Source organism: Rhea pennata, chromosome 2 (assembly GCF_028389875.1).
Source record: "Rhea pennata isolate bPtePen1 chromosome 2, bPtePen1.pri, whole genome shotgun sequence".
NCBI classification, from domain to species: domain Eukaryota; kingdom Metazoa; phylum Chordata; class Aves; order Rheiformes; family Rheidae; genus Rhea; species Rhea pennata.
In genome coordinates, this window is record NC_084664.1 from 115981007 (window position 1) to 116002351 (window position 21345).

The following is a 21345-nucleotide window of genomic DNA, read 5'->3' on the forward strand; positions in this document are numbered from 1 at the left end:
AGTCCTTAAACACTGTTCTGAGTACATAGCTCCTTGGAACAGTAATTCTAAAGGATAATATGGGTGAAAGGAAGAATTTCTCTGCAGAAGGAGAGATTCTAGCTAAGGTTCCTCCCCCTTTTGTTTTTTACCTTCTTGAAGGAGGTACCATTCTTGGTGACCCTGCAGCAGCTAAGTGGCAAAACCTTAAACTCTTAGTGATTTAATAACATAGTCTCAGCCCCACCATTGCACCCCTTTGGGTGAGGATGGGATCAGTATCTGGGGGTACATCCCATCTAGTTCAGGTGATATGATAGTAATGTTTGTAAGTAAGGACATTGCAATCTGGGATGGTTTCTTAACCCTCCCAAACCACTGAATAGGTGTTTGTATTGGGGCAGAGAACAAAGCATTAAGGAAGAAGATGGTGTTTTGCAACCTGCAGACTGTTGCCTTAATGGTATGCAGAAGTGATCTTGCTTGTTTTTTTCCTGCTTTAGAAAGAAGGTATTAAGTATTCTGCTTTATTATGCCATTTGTGCATTAGACTAAATTGTTTTACGAAAATTACTTGAGTTTTCTCTTGTCTCCTGACCTCTTCACATTTTGATCTTTATGTAGATAACTACTTTTACAGTTAAAAAGTCCTCTTATGTTGGATTTTAAGTATTTCTGCATAAAAATAAAGGATCAGTGAAGGATCCTCAGAAGGATCAATGCTACTTATGAATTTTTTTCTATTTATTCACTTCAGTGAACGGGCATTTGAGCAATTATCCTTATAAATATATTAACTGCTTGTAGTTTAAGAAAGGAATTTGATTCTTTAATACCATATCTGAATTACAACATCATTCCAAGCTAAAACCTTTTGGTTAAAAATATGGGAAGGGAAAAAAGTGTCAGATATCATGAAGTTGTTCAATTTCAGTAATTTAAACTTCCATGAGTTGTTAATATACCTGCAAAAATAAATGATTCATATTTAGTACCTTGTCACTGTAATTATGCTTTTTTTCTTAGGAAGCAAAAATAGAACCAGAAGAATTTACAAAAAAGCTATATATAGAACTCAAGTCTTCTCCACAACCATATTTAGTTCCTTTTCTCAAGGTAAGTGTTTGATTGTGGATATGTAGTATTCAATGGGGTTAGCAGGACCGGAAGGGAAAAGGAAAGGAGTGGAGGAGTATTCAAATAGTTATGTTCAAATTGGTTGAAGAAATCATACTTAAACTTATCTTTTGTGACCTCAGCTCATTGAAAGGTGGAGATATTTGTGTGATGTTTTAGAGGAGTAATTTTATCTGTATTCACAGGTTGGAGACTAATACCATTACTGGAAACTACTTTGTTGGAATCTGGTCTTACCTTACAGTAACAGTAGAGTAGCTCCAGTAAAATGACCTCTTTCTTATCAAAACTGCAGCTATTTTAAATTCTTCTAATACCTAACTGAATTAAAGGTGTATAATGCTTATAAATAGAAATTATGCAAAATTTATCCTTGAATACTAGCTTTAGGTAGCTTCTTTATTTTCTAGTTTGTGCTTAACTGTAGGCAGGAAAAAACACCCTCTTCCCAAGAAAATGTCTGACATGACTTTTGCAACTTAAGAGAGGAGGGAGATAACTGTACCTCCATTCAAGCAAATCATGTAAATAAAAATGCTGTCCTAACTTTTTAAATCACATAGTAGAATGTGATTTATTGACAATCAAAATAAAAATGAGCATCTCGTGCAGCAAGCTGTAAATCTCAGTAAAAACATGAAAAAATCAGACATATTTAGGTAAGTGTTATGCACTCTACTCTTCAGCTTGATGGATCTCTGGCAAACCTGGTATAGTTTTTCTGGAGCTTGTCCTCTTTCTTTGTATTTTACCATACATATAACACTGCATGTTACCACATGGTAGAATTACTGTAGATGACTATTATCTGTTCAAGTAAGGGATGATTTTTTTTTGTTTTTGTCTTGTTAGAATGGCAGCCTTCTAAATGCTTTCCCAGTAGCTTGCCATGGGTCAAGAGAACAATTTTGTCTCCATGGGCCATCATGGAGTACTTGGCATTTACCACTAAAGAAGTACTGAGGATATCTGGTTCTGAATGCTGGCTAAAAAATGGGATAGGAATGCACAGTTGTGAAATTCAGAAATGCTACAAATACACACATTATAAATAGCAGGCCAGCAGATTTGATTTTTCAAGAAATGAAGTTTCTATAAGAAAATTTTACTCTTGAATTCCTTCCTTGCTTGTTGACACTGCTGTCACATCTGTTGAGAAGATAGATTATAAAGATATGGAGAGATGGTGATCTTCATGGCCATTATCAAACAGGCAGATGTTTTCAGTTTGTGTTTACGAAGTGCAGATTTATAAGCAGCATAGAATCAGTTAAAGAACTTGGGCTTTGCTTTTGTTTTGTAAGCTCGGGGGGAATGATTAGATACTTTGGTCAACAGACAACTGTGCATTAGAAATATTGTTTATTTAATAATGTGTTATAACACTTGTTATTGAGCAAGAGTTTTGTCCAGGGGATATTCTCAGACACTTGTCATCAGACACCTTGGTCATGGGCATTTCATTTTATTTTTTTATTTTTTAAGGCATATAGCCATTTGCTATGGAGGCTGTCTTTGCTCTATGAGAGTACTGTGCTATGTATCTTGTGACACTAGATGAAAATTAGAAAATTGGAATATGTTCAAGTTAGTGTATTAAGTGATTCTTTTTCTTATATTTGAAAGACAGTAAACAATTAGGGAAAATAGTGAACTCTACTTTGAAGTAGTCGCTGAAGTTTCTCCTTGCTGACCATGTTTGCTCTTTCACATGATTGTCTTTGCTGTATACCCTTAAGTGCAGTATGGGAATGGTGAGTAGCATACCCTTGTGAAATCTGAAAGCAGGTGGTCTTCAGAAGAATGATCTTCTCTGCAGTGCTTGATGAAAAGTTTAGCTATTGGTCACCTTTCAATTCTCTGTTTAATTCCTTAGAGACCTGTTAAATGTCTGTACAGAAGCTAATACAGGTAGTTCTGTTACTTGTGGACAGCTTTATTGTGGCTACAGTCAATGTGACTGAAAAAGCCTTTTTTTTCCCCCTCTCTTCCTTGTTGTACAGTCTCAGCTTTTCTAACTGCCACAACAAGCTTGACTTCAGCAGTAGCGTAGCTGTGTTCTATAGGGCCTTAGATAACAAATCCTGAAAAACCGAAGCTGCATATGTGCAGGGCTAGCTTGGATGCTACTGTGCAGCATTCCCAAAACAGCACAGATGAACCTCAGTAGCTTTGCTGAGACATAGCCCCAGGTGTGTGGGGGGGTAGATTTAGGCTAATAAACTGTGACAGACCTAGAATAATTCCTGCAAAGGAGTCCAACAGCTGGACTTACTTGCTGCACTGCACTTGCTAGTGCTTTGAGTTCCCAAGGATTTATTAGCTCAGGCATAGTGCTGTCCTCATATATTCATGTAAGTTCTCTGCCATAGTTAATAAGCGATCCTACGGTGTGTATTACTGATATAAATGGTGAAAAGACTTTGAGGTAGTTCCAAAGGAGTTAGGTCAGATTTATCAGGCTGTGTCAGACCTGACTGGCATCACACAATGCTGCTGCATGTTTCTCTTACTGCATGGTACTAGGTAATGGTATTATCTAGGCTTTTCCATTATGGGAAGCGTCTGTACTCCTGTAAACCCTGATAATGTGATGTGCAACAGAGAGAGCTTGTCTTAACAATGAAGTACTAGACTTTAAAAATATTGTTCAGACACTTACGATGGAAGGCAGCTGAATTGATAGTGTTACCCATCCTTTAACATGTCTTGTATAATGGCTGTTTTTGTGCAAAATACCTTAAAAATCTGCAGGCAACATAGACCAGACTTAGTTGGTATGTAACTCTGGGCAGCTGTGACAAGATTGAATGCAGAATAAAGTCTGACTTCATGACTGTGTCTCTTTGCTATGTGAGTTGACTATTCAGTTTTAGCCAGCCAAGTGTAACTCTAGGGAGGAGCTTAGAGTTGCCCTAAAGTTTGCTTGTCTTCCAGATGCAGGTTTTTGGTGAAGTTGCCGCATGTCTTTTTTTTGTTTGTTTTTTCCAATAAATGGAGAAGAACAATGTTTTTGGCTGTTAAGTCTATTCGATTTTTTTTCCAAATCTGTCCTGGGTACTTTTGGTCAGTATGTTGCATGAGGAAAGCTAAGTAGCTTTTTAAAGGAAACTAAAGATAAATGTGCCATAGAAAGTCCAGATGTACAAAATAAGTGGGCAAATGATTTGATCACTTAATGTATTGGCATGTAAGATAAGATATTCCTTTTGTTTGAAATCTAGAGTAACAGCATTTTATGCTGAAGACTCTTAAAAACACAAATATGTTTCTGACAATTTTTGAAGTTCAAAGAATATAGTGGTAGCTGTAGAAATGGTTTCCCCTGGTTCTGAGCCTTACAGATTTTTCTCCTTGACTATTTACAGTCTGTTAAAGGGCTCAAAGACTATTCCATTCATTGACTTTCTCAAACATAGTTGTAATAAAAATGAGAAGTTGCCAGATAACCTAAGTAATGTTTTCCTGATGCTGAGAACTTACTTGACTTAAGTTGTGTGGCTCCAACTACACGTTTGTCTATAATTAAAGTGGTATCTCCCCCTAGTGTAGATACAGATGTACTGGTATGGAAGTGTTTGTATCTTTAGAGCTTGTTTCTGACATTATTGGATAATTTTTAGTTCTTTATCAGAGAAGCTCTGTGCAAGAAACACAGCTTTTATGATACAGCATTTGGGAGGGTGGTGGCGGCTGCAAAACAAAAACGAATTTCTGAGGTAGTAATTGAGATTGTCTGGAACATAATTCCAGATTAAAACAATCTAAACAAAAGATTAAAATTTCTCTATAGATAGGATTTACTCCACACAGTGAAGCTATGATGACTATTGACCTTTGCTCAGCCTGTGTTAGTGAATCTTGTGATTTTCACTCTACATTATCTTTATCAGTTTAAGAGCACCTGTGTTTGCTCTATGAATTCTAGCAAAAGTTTTTGTTTGGAATAAGCAATTTATTGTCTCATGGAAAAAAATAAATTGGGAGGTGAGGAAGGGGGATTCAGTTGCTGATTTAACATTTAATTTTATGGAAGACTTACGTTCAGTGTGTTGTGGTTTTCTTTCTTTTTTCCTTCTCTCCTCTAGAAAAGCATGCTTGCCTTACGGCAGCTAATGCCCGATGCTCAGAGCTTTATCCAGCAATGTATGCAGCAGCCAGTTTCCACCCAAGAAACTGTTTCAACTTGCATCTCTGCAGTGCTAACTCCTTCTGTAGCAGTGGCAACCTCAGCAGTAGCAACAACTTCTCTTCCAACTATAAAACCAGTGTCGTCCTCTGCAGCAGTCACAGCCTCTCCAGTTATAAAACCGGTCCTTTCCAGTGCATCAGTGACAGCTTCTCTGCAAGCTGTGAAACCCATTCTTGCCTCCGCGGTGGTGACAGCCTCTCTTCAGCCTGCGAGTCCAATCCTCACCACAACAGTAGCAACGTCAGGGCTCACTGCTGTCCAAACGGTAAAGCCAGTCTTCACTTCTGCAGTAGCAACATCGTCTCTTCAACCTGTGAAGCCCATGCTGGTCTCAACAGTGGCAACTTCTGCACCAACCCCTATTCAGCCTTTGAAACCAGTCATTGGAACCCCAATCAGTATTAAAATCTCACAGCCAAACTCCATTGTTGCGCAGTCAGTTGGTACTCAGCAGGTGGTTAAAGTGAAACAGTTGGTAAGATGAATTCCTCTACTTCTCTGTAACGTAACTTATTTGCTTTGACCCTACCACTTTTCCAGGATGGTGCCAATTTGCATCTTAGCCTTTTTTGATAAGAACTAGTCTGTTGTGAGTTAACTAGTTGTGTCTTATCATAACTGAGTATCTGAGTATCTATGAATGAGCTGTAACTTCATTTTTTGATCTGAGTCTGCACCCCTCTTGGCAATGCTGAAAGGTAACTATCTTTCAGCAGATGTTATAGGTGATAGTTGTGGATGTTGAGCACCTGCTAAAAGGTGAATCTAAAGCCAAACTGTAAGCTGAGTCTCTTGCAAGATATGCTGACCATCATTCCACCAGACTAAGCATTCTGAATGTGATGGGAGGGAATCCGTTCTGATTCCTGGTATGTGTACAGGTAGGCTAGACTGGCATATGAAAGAAAAGGCAGGAAATATTTGCATTATGGGATGTTTATATTAATTAACATTTAAATGCTTTGTTAGGGCTGTACCCCAGCTAGCTGCTAGGGGATTCTAGTCTCTTTAGCTTGATAGTTTCTATCCTGTATTTTCTTGCAGATATAAATGACTTGATATTTAGTAATATGGCGCTTGTTAACTAAAACATACAAACTAGCTCATGGTGCTTTCCACAGTAGAGTGCTGACCTCCAAATTTACTAAGACATGCTAATTATGAAGTCATCAAAATGTTACCTTTCTCTATCAGGCCTCATTAGCTAACAAATTACTGGAGGAATAAATATCTTATGAAAACAATAGCTTCAGAAGTAGTGTTAATGTTACTTTTCCTTGGCATAAGATAACTTATTAATGTTAAGTACTAACCTTCTGGAGACTGACAACTATGTTGGGTATACCTGTAATCTATATTGTATAATATATTAAGTTCAGTTTACGGATGTTTGAAGTACTGAACTAGGTGACTGGTCTACCTGAGTAATGTTCCCAGATTTGAGAGAATTTTCTCATCTTAGTGGATAAAGAACTCTGCTTGAATAGGACTTCCTTGTAGAGATTTGTCCCTTAAAATTGGGAGGGGGAAATATTAGACTTTCTCTGAAGCTAGATTTACTTTCCACGAGTATGGTAGGACATCTAATGTTTGAATTTTCTTTGTAGCTTGCTTATTGTGATATTTTGGTTTAACAATATTTAAACCTTGGAAGCGTATTTTGCTTGCTTTTTTTTCTTCCTTTCAAAGTAGATAAGATGGATGTAATACAAGAATCATGCGTGCTAAATAAAGAGCTTATTCTAAGAGCTCTTTGCCTTTTCAGACTTGCTTAAAAACAACAGTGCTTAAGAACAAAGCACTGACCTGTGTGGGGGGAAAAGAGACTTTTTTTTTTTTTTAAAGTGTGGATTTGTATGAAATAACTTCAGCAAAGTTGTTTTTGAGAGTATGCACTAATGAAGTTCAATAGTTGACAGAGCCAAACTGGAAAAGAAGTTGCTACTGTTACTGTCTTTAAGGACTAAATTTGAAATTATAGCATGAAGAAAATGAGGGCTTCTTAAATTGTATAAGGGCTGGAGAGCAGTTTGGCTATACCGCAAACCATGTAATTCAGGGGAGAGGTTGACCATCTGTGCAAATAAATGAGGAAGCTTAACTCTATGCTGGGGAATTGAGATGCTTTTTGGATATGATATTGGTGAACTCATGAAATGATTTTTGTCTCCTCCGCAACTGCAATGTGGCAATTGAATGCATTTTTTTATCTGTACCTTACAAACAATATATTACACACAAAACACTTAATTCTCATTTGGGTAAATCCCAGGCATATGATCAAAATATTTGCTCTTGCAAATAGCTCTTTAAGTTTCTTGGATGAAATTGAAGGGCTGAGTTTAACGCTTGGCAACTTGGCCATATCCGGAGCTTGGCGTTTATTCTGGCAACTTAGTAGCCCAATGGCCAAGTTAGAACAAGTAGGCGTATCTTGTAGGCGTTTCTTGATGCCTTTCCTTTTAAAAGGCAGAGGGACTGTTCCTTCCCTCCTTGAAAACAAATCCGGGAACTAACCTTCCTAAATAGGAGTCCTGCCAGCTGAAAGGAGGTGCGTGCCAGCTGTGCAAGTCTGTGCAATGTTGCCAGCATTTTTTTTTTCCTTTTTCCAGCCCTCCGGGTTGTCTTGATGCCATACACTCCCTCTGCCTGCCCTCTTCTAATTTGTCTGTGATGCCTAAGGAATGTGAAACAAAAATCTTCTGTGCCTTCCTATGCCAGCTCTATTGTAAAATTGATAATGCTTAGGAATGCAACACTACAGTCTTTTCATGTCAAAACTGTAGTGTGAATGATGTAACACAGAATTGTTTCTTTTCTGCAGTAAAATTACCAAAATTCAGGGCTTGTGTGGTGGACACCAAGGGAGCTGTTCTTAAGGAATGCTGTTGGATTTGGATTCAGCATCTCTTCTGAGTTGCAGGTTGCTTCCCTAGCAGCTGCAGATTCTGATCTGCACTGTTGTTCTAATGCAATTTCATTTAAAGGTGTTGGCTTAGGAAGCTTTGTCTTGGTAAAATAGCTTGTCATGCTATAGTATTGGTTTATCTCTTGTTAAAGCATAATGAATAAGATTTACTTGACCAAGCCCTAGCTTTTAACAGTGAGAAAACTGCTATGAAATTGACTTCATGTTGAGCTTAGAGTGATAATTTTACAGTCTTGTTTCTGCAATTATCAGCGGGACATGCTCACTGGATACTGGTAGTGATTGAAGCAAGGGGTGAAGTCCTTGTGCAGTTCCAGCCGCTTGTTCTTTGTGAATTGTTCTGCAATGCTGAATCCCCTGAGAGCTGAACTTTCTTGAGCAGAGACTCTCCTCCTGATCTCTTTGGCCATGTTCTTACATCAGGGCACCTCAGGCAAAGTATGATGATTCCTGAGAAAACTATCAAGTGATCACTTGCTTTGAAGCTCTACACTTGCTATATGATGCTAAATTAGAATAACAAATCATGCACAGTAAAGTTGATTTTATGTAAGTAACAGGTAGTTTGGTCACTTGTTTTACATGAGCCTCATAAGACCAGAGAATTATCTTCTTGACTAGATGTCTTCAAGTAAATGGAAAATTCAGTATTCCCTAATGAAATGGTTTCAGCCTAAACAATAAGGCTTTGCAGAGTGGAAACTTGTTTTATTCTCAGCTTCAGATTTCAGCTTCTGTTTTTTTAAACTTAATAGACTTTTCTTCCTTAGAACAAAAATCTCTCATCTTGAGATTTCACAAGGAAAAGCTTTTTCTGTAACTGGAAGTTTCTAATCATTCTTACTAGTAATTGTTTGGCTTCCCAAAACAGAGTCCCTTCTCCAGGTAGTACTGTAATCTGTCTTTCAAAAGAGTCTGCATTTTGTCCTTGATGTATGCTTTTGCATTTGGTTAACGGGGCTTAGTTCATGAAGCAATTCTGCTTGTAGTATATGATGATACTTTAACCATCTCTCAGCTAATCTGCCAATTTTGCTTTATGAAAGTAAAACAGATTCAAGTAAAGCTAATCAAAATCTGAGACAGTGTTGTCTTTATCAGCTGCATGTTGCATTAGTTTTTTTACTTAGGGTATTAGTGCTTTTTATTCTAACGTCTGTGAGCCTACTTAATGGAGCACAAAAGAACTGTCCCTTTTCTTCATTACTTCTGGTTGCTAACCTAAAGAAAAGACAATAGCCTTTTTGTTTTTAAAGACACAATTTTCCCAGCATTAGGAATCCTTACTGAAACCTCTAGGTTTGCCTTCTGTTGCAAATTTTAAGGTCTTCTGGCTTTTGTTAGCCTAGCAGGTAGAATGGCAAAAAGAAAATAAGTTTTACTACCAACACATCTTTTCAGTTTCTAGTGGATTTAATCTCCTCAGTTACTTTATTTCTTTCCCAATCTCTACCTAGACTATTGATTTTTACATTCCTTGGCTGCTCTTTTGTCTGCCACATCTTAATCTTGATCACTTATGTTCTTTCCTACATTATGTCAGTTGTTTGCATGCTGAAGATGAAATATTATTTTCACTAGCTATAGGAAGATCTCTGGGTGCCTCTCAGTATGGATATTGGCAGATCCTGTGAGTAGTTTGTCCAAACTGGTTGGTGATTAGGTAATTATCTGAATGTGTAAATTGTGCCCTTAAAGTTATTTTCAGCTACAGATATGTGGAAGTTGAGTCTTTAAGAAAGATCAAACTTAATCTTATTGAAAACAAATAGAAACAAATGTTGGTGTCCCTACTGCTTCTAGTTGAATGTTTGTGTATGTGAGGTTTGACTCTGTTCACAATTGGTGTCCATATTTCGGAAGTTATTTTCTCTCTCTGGGGTCTAGATCTTATGTTTTTTCTTCCAGAACTGTATGCTTTCACCTGTTTTTCAGGCATCAACTTCAGCTCAGTTCTGCTGTTATGTCAGACTAATAAATTTGCTAAATATATCAAACTGGAGGATGTAATCTTAAAATTTTTTTCATACACAAAAGCACCTCTCTTTCTGTGAATGGGTGACACTTGTGTTGGTGTTCACTGATAGAGCTGAAGCTAGATGACAAAAAGAGACAGATGAATTTTTTGAAGTATTATAAATATGTCAATGACTTTTAAATTGAATGCTGTTGCTATGCAAGCACTTTCTAGACTTTCTGAAGTAACAATGAAGGTCTTGAAAACACAAAAGAATTTTCAGGATCAAGAAACCGTATTGGCTTTTTGCCTCTAAACAACTAGGATTCAATCTGAAGAGCCCGTAATTTTGTGCTTTGATAAGAGGATGCTAGCATCTGTTATGGTCTAGTTCTTTCTACTTGTAGTCAAGAATTTTTCCAAAAGATGTACTAAAATCTGCAGCCCACATTTCACTAGTATAGGAGGGGTAGAGATGGTGTTTTAGGGATACTGTAACTTTATTACTTTCTTGCATTTTAATTGCTGTCCTCAAAGAGAAAGAAATAGTATTTATGAGCTATGCCTGTAGATTTATCTTACGATGACATCCTGCTATCTCATTTTTTCATTGAAGAATCTCTTTAAACAAACCCTCTCCTTCACCCTTTACAAGTGTGCTGATATTCTTGTGTTGAAGCTGTGCTTGGTATAGGTGTTGCTGGTAAGTATTTCACGTTCTTTTTAACTAATGTGTTCAGCTTTTCCTTTACACTTTCAAATAAAGCAATTTCATTGTGCGTATTCATAATTTAATTTGTGACAGGGAAGGGATTGCATACAGGATTTTAAATATGTGCCTGTGTTGTAAGAAACTGATACCTATCCTTTCTGAACTTGTTGTCAGGAGACTTGACTTTATCAGTTGACAGTCTTGTTAGATGAGAAAAGAGGAAAGCCTGTTAATGAAGTGGATAATACAGTATTCAATGAAACTTCCGATTCTGTATAATCAGAGAGTGGGAATGAAATGTCAGTTGGAGCTCTCTGGACAAGCTGGAACTTTAAGCTCATCACCGCTTGTTAAGATTTATTTCTTGACATGAAGTCAAAAAATTTGTCTGTTTCTGAGCAGGCTGTTTTTTATAAACTGAAAGCTAGACATGCATGCACGCCCTGCAGCACTTCTGGCTGAATGAATATGTTGATACTATTTACTTCTCTGTATATTTAGCTCTTCTCATGATATTGGATATTCTGCTTTCAGGTAGTCCAGCAACCATCAGGAACCATTGTAAAGCAAGTATCCACACTCCCACAACCCTCAACGCTGACCTTCCAGACATCATCTGAAAAAAGGATGCCACTGAATACGCTTGTTCAAACTAACCGGTTTCCTGCAGGTACAACTGAACTTTTATAATGGGAGAATTGAGAGAACTGCTGAGGTACAGAAATATGCATAAGTGGCTGGCAGATTGTAGAAGTGTATGGAGGTGCTTATTTATCAGATACAACCAGTTTTGTTTGATAAATTGAGCATCTTTACTGGCTGCTTGGAGTTCTGATTAGAATCTCCATCAGCACTGTGTCCACTTCTCTTGCTTGTTAAGAACACGTCACTCAAGTATTTTTACTTAAAAACACTATAAGCTCATTGCAGTAAGCTTTCTTTGAACAGTACTTTTGAGTGTCGCTTCATGAGGCTTAGCTCTTCCTTCAGCAGGTCTAGGTTAACTGTATAATGTTTTACCTTGGCTAGCCAATTTTGGCTGATACATGCAACCTTTCACTGACCAGCACAGAGGACGGCGCTTTGCTTAGAGTATAGTGGTTTTGGCCATACAGAATATGTGGAATGACGTATTCTTGAGTGTCTGGTTTTCAAATGGACCTAATTATTTGCTGTTGGGTCTGTAGCACCCTTCGTTCAAAGTATGAACTGAATAAACAGTTGTCTAGCGTTCTGCTTTCTACTGTGCTATATTCTTTTTTTTGTTTGGTTTGGTTTAGGTTCCATTCTGAAACAAATTAACCTGCCAGGAAATAAAATACTGTCACTTCAAGCATCTCCTGTTCAGAAAAATAAAATAAAAGAGAATGGAACATCATCCTTCAGGTAAAAATAAACAATATCAAAAGTTTGCTATAGGAAGGAACAAAAGGAACAGAACCTAAAAACTCTGACTTCGTAGCAGAACTTAATATAGCAAAGCTGTCCTGATGACTTAGGATTTCCATTGCACTATTTCCAGAGTGAGAATATAGACACAATGTGCTTCAATATATGTATATCAGTTCTTTAGTTTTACCGGGGGCATATTGATCTTGATCCTGTGAGTACTATTAAATAATCTAAAACAATAATATCTTGTACTGAGAGCTTCATGTAGGATGAAAGCAGATACAACTTCTGCTTTTTAGACTATATATTTAAATAATATAATACAAAATTAATATATTTATATTATAATATTACATAATATATTTTAATATATATTAATATATTATAATTATTTATATTATAGCATTGCACTATAATTTGGACTGGCTAGTAACCTGTTAAAAGCTCTGCTGTATTACAAAATCCATTATTAGCTTTGCTTAGAAGCTTGTTCCTATAGGTGGAGGTGAACATCTCTGACTACACCTCTAATTGTTGCTTCTGGTATACTCTCTAAGTCTTTACATTAGAAAACTACTTCAAGCTTTTAGTTCTGGTAACTGATTAACTTTTCACAAGGAGAAAAATGATTTTATATCTCTGACATCTAATGTTGGAACAGAAGTGCAGATTACCATAAGCCTTAGTGGTCCTATGACCTTAAGGCAAGCTTGAAATTAGTCTTACCAGGGGTAAAAGATCAGGAAATGACACCTGCCTTGCTGACCTGTTGATGCCTCATCTCTTGAAAGCCGCAACTTCATTTGTACTGATGAAGACATAACTGTTATTTATAGTAACATGCAGTGTACACTGAACACTTAAAATATTGGTAGCCAGAAGCTGGAACAAAAAGTTAATGTTATAGCTCTGTTTTTTATCTCAAGCTCTTATGAAATATACCTTCAGAATATGAATTGGAATGTAATATTTTGTAATGATATTTGGAAAAAAACACTTTATAAATGTCAGCATTAAAAAAGCAACCTTTGAAAATAAATTTTCTCGGACCTTCCAGCAGTCAGTGTATGCCAATTCTTGTGTATGGAAAAAGGGCTTATTCTTGAAGCCCTCCCTTTTTTTGTTTATTTTTTATTTAACTTTCAAGTTCTCTGCACGGCTATTTAGAAAAACTCTTACTACAGTTTGACCTCAGGTGGGTTTCTGCTCTTACTTTCAGAATATAGCTTTCCTAGTAGCTTAAAGTCACTGTGAACTCAGGTTTGAAATATCTATCTAACTTCAAAAGTCTAATCAAAATTTTTACAAGTATGTCTGTTTTATAGGTCAATCTTCAGAATAATGACATTATGTAATTTTTCTAAGTTTTTTGTCTTTAATAGTGCATCTTTGGATACATCTCTGATAATGTTGTTCTACTATCTGGTACGACCAAACTTTCAGACTTTGAAAACTGCATATGACAATCTTTGTATAACTGAACCTGGGCAGCATGTCCCTAAACTTCTGATTTCTCTGGGTCAAGTATCTGTGTTCTCAGAACAGATCTAGTGCTATATAGCCTTAATATGGCCCAGACAATAGACATGCTCCAGTAGGCTGTGAAGTGGCTTGCTGTCTTCTATCCTTGACTTGTAATACTCCCAGCACTGCTGTTTGGTATGATCTGTGGTCCATCAACCAGCTGAAGAGAAGCTCCAGGGCCCTCTTTCAGGCTTAGTTCACTAGGGGCAGAGAGCATGTCTTGCAACTGTGGTGACTGTATATGTGATGTTCAAAGTTGTGGCCTCTGCTCACAGAATGTCAGCAAGCCTGACTCCATTTGCCATTGTGTGACTAGATTAGGTTCAGATTTGGGAACATAGTACTCATCAAGCTGTGCTTAATGAGCTGCAGTTCTGCTTTGTTTGCTATTGAATGATTTTTTTTTTTGGTGGTGGTTAAGGATGAGTAATAGAGAAAAAAGATCAATCCTTTATCAATTAAAAAAAATCTACTAGAAATCAGAAGACTTTCAGCTAAGCTTGAGTGTAGTTGGTATTCAGTTGTTCTGTGGAATGGATTGTAAAAGGATAATTTTCTTTAAAAAAACTCAGATTCTAGAAGTATATGCCAGAGCCCTCTGGAAAAATTAATGTAAGTCAAATTTGTGCATATTGTCTGGAAAGTACCGGAAAGCTCACCTACCGGACAAACAGAAATAGTGATATAGCAGAGCACAGAACATCTGGCCAGCTGTTCCTCCTATCTCATGGTGTTCTGGAGAGCTCCACTGGGATTGTTAAATTGTTTGTGGCAACACTGCAGAGGCTTGGGTTAAGTGTACTTTTCCAATTTTCCCTTTTACTGTTGTATAAAATGGGGTAAATATAAGGTGGATTCAGAAGAAAACATATGCATTGTTCAAACACCAGAGGGTGCCACAGACTCACTTTTCAATCAGTGTAGTCAGATTCATATAATGAAGTATATCTCTATTGCTTGGGTTTCTTCTCCAGTTGATTGTGCTGTTTGAATGTCAAATCTGATTTCACACAGAGTAACTCTGAGAACTGTGTTCTGCTTTCCTGTTATCCTGATAAGCTTAAATCACTAAACACTTACAACAACTACTGATTTTTTTTTTCCTGGATGTGATCTAATGTAAAAGCATTAAAGGAATTGCTGTGTAAGAGGGGCTTTATGGAGGGATTCCTGAAAACGAAGGCAAGTCAGTATCCAACAAACATTTGTGCACACACTCTCAAATATTTTAAACTTAATAGAATATTTTAGTAGGCTATGCTAGATATATGGTACCTTACTAAAAGTGATTGAGGTCTTTTTGAACAACAAGAAAAGATGACTAGTAAAAGTACAAACTTAACATGACTTCTGAAACTTTTATTAATTTCTAGTGACCACCATGTCTAAGAAAATGTAATTAAGCTGAAGTTACTTAACTTAAAGTTAGGTTGAGTAAAATGAGTGCAGCATTGTTTTCCTAGGTATAAATTAATCTTTGTTCAAGACCTATGACTCAGTGACTTAATGCAATCTCATGTCCCACAGTGAAAAGCTAGAACCCGTCTTTAAGCAGCACAGGTATCTATGTATAAGCTCTATACATGTGTATTCATACAAGAGAAACCATGTGATTGGAAATAAAACATTAACTTGATAAAGGCTAGTTTTAGAGAATTGAAATTTTTGTAGGTTAAAAAGTGAGAAGTGGGTAAAAATACGGAAGGGAAGTTTATCTGTCCCCTTCTTGTGCATTTAGAGTGTGTGGCCAGATTGAAAGCTAAAATAACTTAAGCTGAATAAAAAAATAACTTGAACTGATGACATTTTACCTGACGTGCAAGCATCTTTACTGAGAGAAAAGATCCATAAACAGCTCCATCAGAATAGTGTCAGGTTTCAGACTCTGCAGCTCTGATAGCTTGTGATATATATTCTTGTTGCTGGTTATGCTGATTTTGTAATCTCCATCAGCAGATCCATGAGAGCCATTGTACTACAGTGGGATTCTTGTTTGCCACCACCAAAGACTTTTCTGTACTACTGCTGGTCATTAAGAGGAGGAAAATGGAGTGCACTTGTGAAAAATCAATTAGCACTCAATTATCATGCACGGAACCTTCATTTACACACTTCTTGAAAGATTAGGATTGCTGTTAAGCTGATTGTGAATATATATATTCACAATATATTCACAGCTGAGTGTGAATATATATATATATGCTTAGAATTGTTGATTTGCTTGTTATGATGGGGTAGAAGAAGAGAAACTTTCTGATGGTGGTGACTTCAGCTTTAAATACTAACACTGGTCATTTAATTGTTCTAATAATCTTGAGTTTTAATGTTTTTTCTTAGCATAATAAATTTTGGGTACAAGCCTAGTCAGGAAGTTCAGTCTAGTTAGACTTAATGAATGAAGCTGGCTTGAGAATCTGTTGGATCTCCTTTTCCCTAAACAAATTCTGTTGAAGCTGTCTAGCAGTGAGAGCAAACAAAAGGTAGGAGTAATGTAAAGTAAGATTCTTCTCCTAGTCATAGGTTTATTCAGAAGTGTACAGGAGATTAGTGCCATTATACACACTCTAGGTGACCCTGCTGAGCAGGGAGGTTGGACTAGATGATCTCCAGAGGTCCCTTCCAACCTTACTGATTCTATGATTCTAAAACCCTAACAGGAAAATGCATCTATAGTTAAAATAACAGCTTTCATGTGACTTTGGAATATCACTTAAATGCTTTTCTCATAACTTATACCTGTTGGTAGCCAGCAGTCAGCCAAGACATTCCATTTTCACCTGAGAATGGCAAGTGTCTGACCTGACTGAAGAGTTATCTAAGCCATACAGTATTCTCTGAAGATAAGTTTGCCAAACCTTCTCACAGTTCCTTTCCAGAATGGTTTTTTTTTTTGGTTTTTTTTTTTTTTGTTTGTTTTTTTTGTTTGTTTTTTGAAAAGCAAAGGAGCTTCAGATTGAGTGATTCCACTTGTCTATAAAAATATTGCAAATGTTGATTCCGCATTGGTCCTAATCTCTTGAACCTACTGGAGGACCTATGTCATTTTGTGAAGCAAGAAGGCTTTCTCTTGATGATCTAAACTTGTATCTGAAAATAACTTGAATTCTTTTGCTGCAGAAGTTCCACAAGAACTTTTCTGGTACAAGAGTCATTCAGTATTTTAACTCAAATGATTTTTTTTTTGAGAGAGAGAAAAAGAAAAGCTGAGGCATACAAGCTATTTGCCTAATAGCTTGAGCTTTGCCATAATTATAGCTAGTCTGAGTTACGATAACCCTAAATGTGTCAAATGTGGGTTTATATTTTCAATGTTCAATGTAAAACTGCTACAACAGAATCTAGCTAGCACAGAAATTTAAGACTAGAGCTCTGCCACTGCTCCTTGGAGGTAACTTACTATGTAAGTACAGTACAGTAGAACTGATATAAAGAGGAAGATTTAGGTTCGTTCTTTAGTGTATTAAATAAGGAGCATTTGCCTTATTTTTAAGGGAACTTAGAAAAATAAAAGTCAAATTTAAGCTAATACACTTGTTCTGAAAACTTCTGCTAGTAGAATACAGATCTTAGTAATTAAGCTTGTTTATAGTATGAGTCAATATTCAACTTCACTCAGCATCTGGTGCTGCCTGATGAATTGCAACTTTAGGACATCTCAGTTAATCTGTGACTTTTTGTGAACTCAGCAAAAGGTCTTGACATCTTTGCCTTCTGAATATTGTTGCCAATAAAATCATACTATTGTAGGAGTAGTGGTGGGGGAGGGAGGGCATATATAAGAAATAAAAAATCCCAGTTTATTTCAGGTCTTGGTTTCCAAGCTTGCTTAAAATATCATTTCTAGTATTTCCTCTCCTGTAAAGGATTTGCTTGCCTAGCATCTGAGGCATTTGTTAAGCCAATGATGAGAGGCACTTTGCTGAATTGTGAAAGTTTTTAGGGGACTTCTTTCCCTGTAGACTCCAACACTAAATGTGTATTGTGTAGAGGTAACTTCTGAGACACGTGAATGTGGCTGTTTGATAAAATAGGCTTTTTCTTTGTGTTCCTTCCAAATGAAGCATAATTTTTTTCCCCCTTTAGTAAAGATGAAGATGACATAAATGATGTGACTTCTATGGCTGGGGTCAATCTTAATGAGGAGAATGCATGCATTTTGGCAACGAATAATGAACTCATTGGTACAGTGATGCATTCATGTGCAGATGAACCTTTTCTCTCCTCAGAAGCTCTTCAGAAGATGATCTTGAACATAGGTGAGAACAAATAAGTGACTGATATGTATGGATGTAGTATTTTCTTGTCTATTAGCCAACCTCTGGTCCTCGAAGGTGGAGCCATTAAGCTTTACCACCTTGACTCGTGACCAATCTATATCAAGGTTTTGCTTGACTTTCCAAGAAAGATATGTGCTCTATTTTTTTTAAGATGGAAATAGTCTGAAGCACAACCAGGAAAAAAGAAACTAGTGCCATTTTACATGTGAAAAGTATGTGAACAACTACTTGCTACTCTTTAATCTAATGATGTTTTACAGTACAACACATCAACAACCATATAAATGTTAGTATCAAACTCTTAAGTCTACTCTTCTATTTCTGAGGCTCCTTCTGAGGCTCAGACATGTAAAAACTGCTGTTATGCTGTGAAAGGCAGTTTAGCATTCCTCACCCTATTTGGGTATTTATATACTGTAGACCAATATTACAGATGCTTCCAACATGATTTGGAAAAAGTTTCATACTGCCAGTGCACACAGGACAGATCTGTTTTTCACACCCTCTGTGGAAAAGTTTTATACAAAAGAGATGCCCACATTATTTTATCTACATTAGTGAACAATACTATGAAATGTGTTCCATGCCTGAGACTAAAATGTAATAGGAATGGTTTTAGTATGTATCTCTTCACTTGTTGGTTTCTGAGCAAATTTATAACAGTTGCTTGGCAATGTGGTGTTATACCTAAGCAGAGAGTTTGCCCACTACGGCAAACTAGATGAATGTTGCTCAGCTGCTTGCTAATGTTCTATGCCTGGTAGCTTGCTTTACTGTAACAGTGAGTGTTTATGGTTAAGCACTCAAGAAATGCCGCAGTACGTATGTGCAGTAATAATTCTGTTATGTGATCATGTAACTAGACCGTTGTGATGGTCTAATTACCGTTAGATGGTAATGTCTCTTACCATGTCTCTTACATCACCAATTAGATGGTGATGTCTCTTTTTCTCTAGTACTACGTGCAACTTGTCTGTAGTCCAAGTTAAGTAGCTACTCTGTGAAGAGCATGTAATATGCAAATGCTATCCGCTGCTTAAATACATCCCAAGATAAGTAGCCAAATGTGCCATGTGGGCTGTATACAGCATAGTTCAGTGAAGTCAGTGCTACGTTGCTAGTTGAAAAGGGAAAATACACATTAGAAAATCTTATTAGTGACTAAAAGTTCTTCTCAAAATTCAGTAGTTAACCATCATCCATTCAAAGCAGATACAAGAAAAATAAAAATCTCTAAACTTAAAGAAAATATGCTTCTAGAATAATAGTCTGGTTTGTGATGTACAGATGGTTAGGTTAAAGGTGAAAAGTATAAGCCTTACTGTTTCATGACTTCCGTGCTAGCTATTCTGTGTTTATAGTAAGATAGCTTTAGTTCATGTTGTAAACAGTGTTTTAATTACAAGGAAAGGAGTATAGTCAGACAGTACAGTAATTCAGAAAGTAGAAGCTTCTACTCTTGAACTGAGAGCTCAGTTTTGTTTAAGAAGTATGTGGAGAGAGGTTTTGAGGGGTTTTGGTTCTTGTTTTAAACTGACTTATTTCAGGTATTTTAATAGACTAGTGGAGAATTACTGAGGAGGTTTTGAAAGGTGCTTGAGCAAAATAAACTTTGCACTGACATAAAGCATAGCCTTAGACAAGGATCTTTATATTTCCTGAGTGAGATCAAATTGTGGAAATCTTTTGATCGTATCTGGGATAATATCATAGATTGTTCCTGAGAGATTGCTATTCTAACTGAGAATGAATAACAAAGACAAATTGTGTAGGGGTAGAGTTCTTTTGCGGTGTACTGTTTATCCATTCTTAATGCTCAGCTTGGCAATAAATATTAAAATGGATTTTAAGTGCATGCTGTATATTGCATCATAAAGTATTATAGCTACTGTAAGTGCAGCAAGGAGCAAGATGATGAGCTACTGCTAGGTACTATATATAAAGTTTGCAAAACAGCTGTCTGCCTACAAAGGAAAAGTCAGCATAGTCCAGGTATCTTGGCTGAGCTGTGCTGAGATTGATTGTGTCATCCTCTAGACTGCTGCTTCATTAGCTGACTGCAACTGCGAGAAGGTTGCAGAGGTGATACCTAGCTCTGGGCAAAGGGTCCAGACAGCTTTGCCCAGAGCTGTCGCCAGCCTTGATAGCAGCTGTTGAAATGCAGAGAGGCAGCAGTGCATGTTTAGGGAACAGGGAAAGTAGTGGCAGCTGGAGAGAACAGGTTGAAGGTGATGGCATGATGACCTAAGTTGGGCTAGGTCCGTATTTTCCAAGTTGCCACCTTGGGATTGTTGGGTCAGTCTGCCGTATGCCGGCTGGTTGAGGTAGGTGAGAGGGGGCCTGCGTCTGTATGCCTCGAGTGCACTGCAAAAACATCCTTGCTCGCTGAATAAATGTCATGAGTTGTTAACAAGCACGGTGTCAAGCAGGGCAAAATGTAATTCTCTATTTTTTTTAATTACTGAAATTAACAGAATATGGCTCTAATTTCTGCTGCTACCATTTCTCCCCCTCCCTGAACATGAAGCTTGATTTGTGTTCTTATTAACTTTGTCCTATAAATGACCTTGCAAGAGAGTGATTCTAGAGGCTAAGTGAAACAATGTCTATATTTTCTGAAGCTCCAGGCTAAGTTTTATTAATGTAATGTCTAAGATCTTTGAAGTTGTGACTTTACCAGGAAAATCATAATCTCCAAACCTTTATTCATAATGGGTATGACTTCCAGGGGGAACAGAATACCTGCTGTGCTAATTATTTCAATTATCAGCTACTACTAAAACACGTAATGGATTTTTTCTGCTTCCACAGGTAAAAGGCATGACATTATGGAACTTAACTCTGATGTTGTGAACTTGATCTCCCATGCTACACAGGAGAGATTACGAGGGCTTCTAGAAAAGCTAACTGTAATTGCTCAGCACAGAGTATCAACCCATAAGGTAAAGGAAATCATTATGCAAGCTTTGCACCAAAGTTTTCCTGCTTTGCAGCCTTGAAGAAAAACTTCTGTGAATTGGCACATCATATGTAATATGTACTTTTCAATATCTACCAAAAGGTGGTTTTGTCACTGCAGCCTGTAGCCCCTAACTACAGCTACTGCTTATTTTCCTTTTGACTTGTTAGGCGCTTTTAAAACCTGGAATACAAGTAAATGGATACCTTTCTCCTGTTTCATAGAAATGTTGATTTCAATGCAAAATCCCTGTCACCTAGTAGACATAGAGCTGTTTCTGAATGCTC

The 21345-nt window shown here is 37.1% G+C and overlaps 1 protein-coding gene across 1 annotated transcript in view; it reads left to right on the forward strand.

Moving 5' to 3' along the window:
* TAF4B (TATA-box binding protein associated factor 4b) overlaps positions 1-21345 on the forward strand; it is a 67328-nt gene that overhangs the window by 17588 nt on the left and 28395 nt on the right. Inside the window, exons 6-11 of the mRNA XM_062568143.1 lie at positions 1006-1095; positions 5205-5783; positions 11441-11576; positions 12187-12292; positions 17906-18078; positions 20911-21041. Of these exons, the coding sequence (XP_062424127.1) occupies positions 1006-1095; positions 5205-5783; positions 11441-11576; positions 12187-12292; positions 17906-18078; positions 20911-21041 (1215 nt within the window). The remainder of the gene's footprint in view (positions 1-1005; positions 1096-5204; positions 5784-11440; positions 11577-12186; positions 12293-17905; positions 18079-20910; positions 21042-21345) is intronic.